This window comes from Acyrthosiphon pisum, chromosome A1 (assembly GCF_005508785.2).
Source record: "Acyrthosiphon pisum isolate AL4f chromosome A1, pea_aphid_22Mar2018_4r6ur, whole genome shotgun sequence".
NCBI lineage: Eukaryota > Metazoa > Arthropoda > Insecta > Hemiptera > Aphididae > Acyrthosiphon > Acyrthosiphon pisum.
In genome coordinates this window covers 130,744,661-130,754,377 of record NC_042494.1, presented here as the reverse complement: position 1 = coordinate 130,754,377, position 9,717 = coordinate 130,744,661, and the positions used below count along the sequence as shown (strand labels likewise).

At 29.8% G+C, this 9,717-nt stretch overlaps 1 protein-coding gene across 1 annotated transcript in view; it reads left to right on the top strand.

Annotated features, from left to right (window-relative positions):
* LOC100158954 (lysosomal alpha-mannosidase) overlaps window positions 1-9,400 on the top strand; it is a 24,702-nt gene extending 15,302 nt beyond the window's left edge. Inside the window, exons 12-17 of the mRNA XM_001946713.5 lie at window positions 387-603; window positions 694-811; window positions 1,604-1,874; window positions 2,704-2,937; window positions 3,021-3,170; window positions 8,536-9,400. Coding sequence (XP_001946748.1) covers window positions 387-603; window positions 694-811; window positions 1,604-1,874; window positions 2,704-2,937; window positions 3,021-3,170; window positions 8,536-8,733 — 1,188 coding nt within the window. The 3' untranslated portion in view covers window positions 8,734-9,400. The remainder of the gene's footprint in view (window positions 1-386; window positions 604-693; window positions 812-1,603; window positions 1,875-2,703; window positions 2,938-3,020; window positions 3,171-8,535) is intronic.
* The last annotated feature ends 317 nt before the right edge of the window (window positions 9,401-9,717 follow it).

Sequence of the window (9,717 nt, the reverse complement as noted above, 5' to 3'; positions counted from 1 at the left end):
CCCCCCCTATTTAGCGCCTATGGACTGACAATGTTGTGAAAATTATAGTCTATTCACCCTTAGCATAATTTTTATTGAGCATATTATTATTGTTATCATACAATACGTCTTATACCAGTTATCAACAGACAACTACAGTCAACGCAGTCAACATATTAACTTATTGAATCTTTCTTGTATAACTATAAAGTAATAAAAATAAAGGCATTTTCGGGTGGGTCCCTTCCCTCCCTAAATACGCCACTGTTATAAATCATTATCATTATTTTATGAACGTTGTATACCTAAATAATATAAGGTATACAACAATAGGTGTGTAATTGTGTAATTATACCATCGTACCGTTTTTTAAACATTTTATTTCTTTCGATTTTACGAATCCGTAGAAATTGAAAATAGGTTTTAATGGTATCAGCGGACTAGTGCAGTGGATTGAGAAAAATGGCACGAGACATCAATTGCAGCAAAATTTCTTTTTCTACGAGTCGATGAAAGGTTATAATTTCAACGCCGATAATCGTGCAAGCGGGGCTTACATCTTTAGACCCACTAAGAGTCAACCGACAGCCATATCGGAAAAAATAAATTTGACAATATACCGAGGTATATGATTCAGTAGTTCTGGTTAACGCTCACAACAGAGCCAGTTTAACATAATATAAATGCGCTACACAAACGTATAATTTTTTTCAGGCAAAAATGTGCACGAAGTACACCAGTCTTTCAGTTCTTGGCTTAGTCAAGTAGTCAGGATTTATGACCAACAAGAATCAATTGAATTCGAATGGCTCGTCGGACCTATACCTATTATGTGAGTACAAAAATAAAATAAAATATTATTTTGTGTAAAAAAACTTACTGTTATTGTATTAAAATGCATTAATCTGATTTAATTGTATTAATTTATAATTAGTTTTTATTTATTTATACATACGAATGTTTGGTTTTTTTTTATTAATCGGATTTCAGTACAATTATAGTTTAGGATTTTGTATTAATTGATTGTATAACTTTGATACTCTAGAGTTAAATTATACACTTACGTACCATGCACCACGTGGGGTCCGCGATTTACTGCAAGTATATTGCCTACCTGATAATATACCTATAATACCTATACTGTTCGCATATTCAAAAAAATCTAGCAATAGCAACGCATTGCCGTGTCTAGCTAGTATTTTATAATTTTACTTAATAGGAATATATTTCATCATTATTCATAATATATACCAAATAATACAGATATAAATTAATTTTACATAATGATATAGTTAAAAACCTCGCCAGAAAGCGAAGCTTGTGCTTGGAGTTCAGCTTCAAAACGAGAAAAAACCAAAAAAGTCTTATACAATTTGAATTACTATTTTAGGCATTTATTATATTTCTTGAAATTCGATAGCATACACGTTATTATAATTTTTTTCGATAGTTTATAATACGAAGGAAACGCATGATTGTGAGCTAGACGAAGACACAACAAATGACAGTTATATTTACAATATTATCAGTGCACGAGTTTATGAGACTTTATACTATAATATTATTATTATTTATTAATATATTTTTCGTTGAAATGATTTGACGTGACCGTTTGGTTATATAGGGAATGGATCGGAAAAGAAGTCATTACTAAGTACGCAACTAAAATAGCGTCGAATGGTACGTTTTATACCGATTCCAACGGAAGAAGGTGGATGCAAAGGAAACGGAATCAACGTTCTTCTTGGAATTTAACCCTTACCGAACCCGTTTCGTCTAATTATTATCCAATCACTTCAAGCATAGCAATCAGGGATGCCATTCACCAGGCCACGGTAATAACCGATCGGCCCCAAGGTGGTACCAGCATCGAGGATGGCACATTAGAACTTATGGTAAATTTATGACGGTTATATTATTGCTACATATTGTATTATTATATAGCCTGACAATTTTAATTCTAATTGTTTTGTGTAAGTTAAAATGCAAAAATAAAAACCAATTCGTAGTGTGAAATGTCAAATGTCGTTTTACGATTCGATGTGATAAATATTTCAATAATAACAGTTTTATTCGTTAAATCCATATAGGCGCAACTGTGACCAACATTTTTTTGCACTCATATTTTACCATTCGCTGTGCACATTTCCCATACCCCTTCTACTAAATTGGTATATTTCTGCAAATGGCTTGTAATAAACATACATTTATGTACATAATATTTATCTAGTAATATTCAGCAAGCATGGTCACCCCCGTGTTCTTAATGTAGTAATTTAAATTCTGATTATTGGAATTTTTAAGTACAATTAAAGACTATATTTCAAATTATTTAGGTTTTTAAGCATAAAATTAGTTTAATAATTATTTACGGTGAAAGAAGTTGGTTCTCATCTGAAAAAGAGCAATTCTTATCACCACACTCCTTAAATGGCACAAACAATCTGAACATTTGCCAAATTTGAGAAACGGTCATGCAGCATACTCGTTCTTAGCCAATATTTTTATACTTCATCGAAGAAAAAAGTGTTCATGATATATTATCCAATATATATTTGGTAAGCCCCTCCACAAACTTCCATCCTTTTTACGCCTGCGGTCAAATCTCCGAATGTGTCTAGTATTTGCGGGTTTGACATATTTTCAAATGTCCACATCATAGCATCGCGATGGTCGTACACGTCATCATCATCAGCTGTTCATATAACCGTTCTTATGTTGCAGCTTCATCGTCGACTGTTGTACGATGACAGCCAAGGGGTTAGCGAACCATTGGACGAGAATCAATACGGCGAGGGCATGGTGACTAGAGGAAAACACATATTACACTTTAACGAGTTGGATAAGGCTGCCAAAGCTCACAGGCTGTCGGCACTCCATACAGCTATGCAACCTGTTGTCACATTGGCCCCAACTCACATGGGAAGTAACGAATGGGTTTCAAAGTTCAGCGCAACGGTAAGATCGATTGGCTTTAGCTGCTAACTGTATTTGAAATTTCTCTCTTTACTTATCTAACACTCGTTTTTCTGCGTTCGCAGCATAAATTGTTGAACAATTCGTTACCATTAAACATACATCTTTTGACTTTGGAACACTGGAGAAAAGATCAAGTTTTGTTGAGGATTGAACATATATTCGAGAAGGACGAAGATAGATTTTTGTCTCTGCCCGAAACCATTAATCTTCAAGTAAGTACCTACCACACTTGTGGTGTACAAAATAATATTTTCTAAACGGGTCAAAAATTTTTTGAACCGCATTTATTGTAGCTCATTGTTTGGTGATTATTATTTTGACGAAAAAAATAATTAATTTAAATGACTTACCTATAATCATAAAATCAAAAAACAAATAATGTTCATATTTTTTTACGGAGCACATCAAATTGTTTAGTATCAATATTTTCATAGTAAGCTACTGTTAACGCATCACGTTTAGGATAGCATATTTTAGAATATAACAATAATATAAGGAAAATCAAATTGAATAAAAATGTTTCAGTACATGTTTCTAAGAAATAATATACAATTGCATGTTTAAAACTGTCAGTACCTACATTCCTACTTTTGTTTATTACGAAATGTATACAAAAACGTTTATTTTTATTTCTTACATTGTGTCAGATCGAAACAGATAGTGTCCATGCGTAGGTCTATAATAAAATAAATAAACTGTTCATGGAATTCATATGTCTGCACTATAATGTTCACTGTATAATATGAACAATCATATACAATATGTACTACCTATACAGTTTGATAGACAACAATGTTTCAAGGCAACGTATTCTTACATCATAATATCTACTTTTGGTAAGCATTAGTATAAAATAATTTATAACTTCGGCACATTATGTACGACATAGTCCTCAAAGTCGTGCGTTTCTCGGTAAAATGTATAGAACGCGGTATTGTAATTATTACGAAATCGATATTATTATTTTTTTTTTATCCTGCACGAGAGGCGTTCTCTCTCAACAATAAAATCAATCGTTATCATTTCCATGTCTTTAAAGCTTTCACCACCTCCGCGGCGTGCCACGGTGTAATTTCTCTTGTATACATTTTAGTATTTTACCCATCGAAGTACCAAAAAAAATTCGATAGTTAATTACATTTTATAGATTTAACGATAACGTAAATAATTGCATTTATGATAGCTAGGTACAAATTTTAATTTTGACTGTACAAAAACAAACCTATAATATAATATACACATTGTTCTGGTACACTAATGATACCTACAACTCTTGACAATAAGAATCGCAGTTAGCAACATGTAAGATTTGGTTTCACAGCTCGGTTTCTAAAAACAAACGACTTGACTGTATTAATTAAAAGATTCGAGTTTATAATAATATAGTGGTTATGACTTATGAAAAGGATTACGTTTTATAATTACCCAAAAGATAAAAACGATCAAACCGAGGAAATAAGAAAAAGAAAACCGAGCGAAAAAAGATAAGACGATATATATATATATGGTTTACGATTCACTAAATATCTGTAATACAATTTGTTTGTGGAAGAGGTATTCTTCTAAACAATTTTCACAAGTAAACGCTAACTATAAGTACCTTTATGGGAAAAATTGGAGATGATTTTGAAACGGACGAATCAAATGAAATATCAATATATATAGTACACGTACATAATATACACACACGCATAATATATTTTATTAATGCGATCTGTTATTAAATTCATATTCAGCACATAGATTTCAGTTTCCCACTCAATGATGATCAACACTCGAACCCTAATAAATAGAAAAAGCCAAAGAGACTTCCGTGATTTTTTATAATTCTTTGATATTCATCAGACAGGTCAGGGGTTACTCGACCTTTTTTGACTCACGACATCCTTAAGTATTTCTAAAAATCCAGAGGCACCCTATAGTCTTGTATTTATTAGATTTTTTTACCTAGATAAGACCAAACAACAAAGACACACACAACAAAGACACACACACGCTATATCTTTGGCAAAATAATTTTTTCTTAATTTTTAAAATATTATGTATGATTGCTTTATATTTGAAATAATTTCACGGCATCCTCAATTCAGATTCTAGGCACCCTGATTAGAAACTTTTGAGATTGGTGAATTCACTGTACGTCTACAACTCTGTCCATTGGCGTTTATGATGCACATATTTAGGTGTATTTTTACGACATTAAAACCTTTTAAGTTTTTGGAAATTTAGTAAGTTAATGTAATCCCTAAGTCTAGTTAAATGTGTAAGTTAATGAAAAAGTTAACTTGAACTGTTATAGTGAAGTTAAATCAACATTCAGAACGTTAAATTGTTATAGTTATAATATAGTTACTAAATAATATATTTAAATTTAAAGTTTATATGGAAAATAATTATAACTTGATTACCACCCGGTAAACCATTCGTGATTGTGCAATTTTTAAATATATAATCGACAATTTTGTTAAAAATTCATCGAACCATACTTTCTTACTGCATACTGCAGTGGTTTCATAAATTATAATAATTTGTGTTAACTAAATTCTTAAATAAAGAAATATTTATTCGTTTATTTTTATTTAAAATCATTTTCTACAGCCGCTGCAGTATAGTGGCCGTGGAAAAAATTAAACTAACTTTTAAGTTAAACAAACTTTATAGATTAATAATTGTATAAACGTGATTTTAATTTAACGCGTACCTCTTTTTTTCTTCAAATTAATTGAAAAAACCGTAGTTCATTTTTCTTTGTATTAAGAGTCTAATTAATCGACTACAATCTCCAATCGACTACACAGGTTTTTAAGTTAAAAAGTTTAATACATCATTGTACTTTACACACGATGTAAATTGGACTGTAACTACACTTTATTATGTGAATTACCGAGTATTTATAATAAAAATGATCTCTCATTTTTTAGAGAACAATTCGTGAGTTTGTCAGTATACCTACTTTGAAAGTGGTAGTTAAATCGGTTGCTCGTGCCTACCTTACAATTAGTGACATATCATATTAATACCTACCTACACAAGTATTACTCGCTGGACACTTTAATTAATTTGGTTGCAGGATCCAAGGTTTACCTATTACTTAATATTATATTAGACAATAGACATCTATAATTACTATATACTCTTGTTATAATTTATAATTACTATACGCTTATAAATTATATTTCATATTAATAGTTAACTAGGTATGAATTTGGGCGTACCTGCATATTATATTGGTTTAACGACATAATATCAACAGTATTTTAAAATGTAAATCAACAAAATGAAATACTTACAAATATTATACTTACATAATATTAAAGACTTGACAAACCATTCTAGAACTAATTACCTACCCTATTCAAAACATTAATAATAAACTTGATGAAAAACTACAGACTTAAAAGAAAAATCAAAATTAATATTTAATTGCTTTAACGATTATTACTTTAAAAATGTAACTCAAAACATGACGAATAACTATATTGTTATAAAACTTACAAGACAAATTATGCAATAAACAGTAGGTACGACACTAAAAACTAAACAATACTAAACTCAAATAGGTACTTATATATGATATTTCAATTAATACATATTTTAATTTTAACTATTCCTGATTTACAAACGCATTTTAATACAATAAATTATAATCCCATTCGCAATTTAAGAACAATTTTGTTAAGCTATATTTTGGAAATTAGGCACTTATATTTAATGTTGGCTCGTATAAAACTTTACTAATAATAGGTACTTATATTTTGATATTTTTTAATACTGGCTAATATGGATTTACTTTTAATTGAACAGTTATGAAATATTAATACAAACAAATGCAACTATGTTGGAACAATAACTACGGACAATAAATAAATATTTTAAAGAAATCCAACCGGTGATTTTCTGCCTTTACCCAACACACGAATGACCTAAGATTTTAGACGTGTTCTTTGCCAAACGTACCAATGGATCTAATGAAGCGATAAGAATATTCTGAAAGCAGATTTGAATTTGTCGTCATGTCTACTTGAAATCGACTTTCCCAAATTTTTGATTGTATCCTACAAATTCCTAAAAACGGTATAAGTAGGTATTCAAAAAGAGTAATTAAAAAATTGAAATATTTCAATTTTTGGAGAAGTTAAAATCAAAAAAATCAAAATTTGTGAAGGTCGATTTCAAGTTGACCTGTGTGTTAAACAAATACAGGAAATCACGACATTGAATCCCCTAAATATCAACAATCTTAAATACGTAGGGGTGCTGGTAACAAACGGACGGACGGACAAAACGGGGATATAAGCTGGTGTTCTAAACTCATTTTACATAGTTGATTCAAATTAATCAAATGTAACAAATATATAATATTAGACTATATTAGAATATATTATATAAGAATGTATGTTTAAATCAAAATATTACAATATTACCTACATGCCAAAGCTTTGTAAAAAATAGTAAAAAACTCAATATATTATTTAGGCATAGAGATGTGCCATAATAAATTGTACTGACCATAAAATACAACTTGTCACGAATAAAATTAAGGAAAATAATGTGTGCTTCAAAAATCTAACTGACTGCTGAAAACTTAAGAAAATAAGAGTACCTAGTGCATCAAGCATTAATAGAATCTATAGTATTAATTATTGTGGGTATTTCTATATGGTTAGGTTAGGTACGTATGGCAATATTTAAAGTACGTAGAAAATAATTAGGTATAGATGACCCATTTAAAAATAACTAAATAAAATATTAAAAATTATTCTGAAAAAAAAAACTCAAGAGATATAAACCAAAATTAATGTACACTGTCTGTCACTATCTATACCATCTACTACCAGTAAAAAATTAATTTACAAAGATTCTGTACTATATATTACCTATAAAAAATAATCTTACTTTTAAAACTAAGAACGGATATAAAACTCTATTGCCACCAGACATAGAAATCATAGAAACTATTTCGAAATTCTTAAAAAAAAACTAAAAACTTGGCTTCTAGTCGCAACAAAATATAAATTTACAATAAAATATGTGTAGGTCTAAATGAGGATTCTGTTAATTATTGATAGGTTTAGTTGCATACCATTATTTTGTATTATTTAACTGCAAATTTTATACATAAATATTAGAAGTAACATATGTATTTATTTACATTGATATTTTGTTTCTTATATTGATCACTGAAGTGAGATAAATGTATTGCAATTATTTAATTGTATATTCACTGGTATAATTTACAACAATAAATTGTTTTTGTTTATTGTACTTCAAATAACTTTTTACACAACTTATGTCTTACATGAATATTTTGTGTTTCATATTGTGAACTCATGCCCCTCCCCTTGCCCAAGTGAACATGTTCAATAGACCCCATAATCATCTAGAAGAATAAAAAAAGATAATATATAATAATTGTCCCTGGGATTGTGTAAATAAACACGTGTTGATGTATTTTTTGTTTATTTTACTCCACAAAAGCGAACTGTTTAGACGCTCGCGGCATTGGCATTTACGCGTTTCGACGTTTCAACTTTTCAAAAACTATAATGTGAATAATTATTTGAAAATGTGTTTCAGCAATTATTTTCGCAGCTGGAGGTGTTGGAGTACAAAGAACTGACGCTAAGCGCAAATTTGGCCAAGGCAGATCTAGATCGTTACCGGTGGAACTACAGCGATAAACCACAACGACCAGAACTGAACGCACCGCTACCAGACAATCTCCTCACACCCATGGCCATTAAAACTTATTTGCTAACGGTGAAACCACGATAGTAATAATAATATGTAGTACAGATTTGTTTTATTATTATTATTATCATTATTATAACCAAAGACACAAAGGAACTGTAAGAGGAAACTTTTAAATTGTTTTGTCCACAAACACACACACACACACACACACACACACACACACACACACACACACACACACACACACACACACATATGAAAATCGACATATAATAATATATATAGCAAAGTAAATATTATATTGGCGTTGAAAAATGCTGTCGTTTGAAATGTAACGTGATAAGTAAACGGAAAAGTAGGTACATATACATGTTAGTTTCATTATTTATTAGTTTTTATTTACTTAATTTATAAAGAAAAACAATTTTTTAAAGCATACATCCGGGGAGCTGATAAGCGAGGATTGTGGAAAGATTTAAAAAAAATATATATCCCACGATATATCGTAATATGAGTTAACTAAACGATACCCGTGTTTACATATTATCTACTATTACTGCAAATGTTCTCTTTTTAAAACTTGACAGTCCCTTTTATATTTTAAATACCTATTTTGTTATTTTATCGAATCATACAGCGCATGACGTCATCACCACGTCATGCATGATATATTATTGTAAATTAAAATTGTGTAGAACCTATACACGACTGTATGAGACTAATAATTTTGTAATATTAATTTAATATAGATTTGTTGAATGGATATATTATAATAAAATATTATAATATATTATAAATTATAACAAAGCCATTGTTTGTTTGATGTATAATAATGTATACAAAATATTTTAATGTTATATTATAATATTATATGTAATAATCCTTTTTAAATAAATATATTTATTTTAGTCGACACTAACATCTGTATAAACAAAACAAGAAAAACTGTTCATTTTTTCGTGTGTGCGTATACTACACAATATACATAAATATGCAGACGCAGGTACCCGCAGTTATATTATGTTTTTTTATATGTTTATGTCTGCACAGACTTTGCGTACCTAC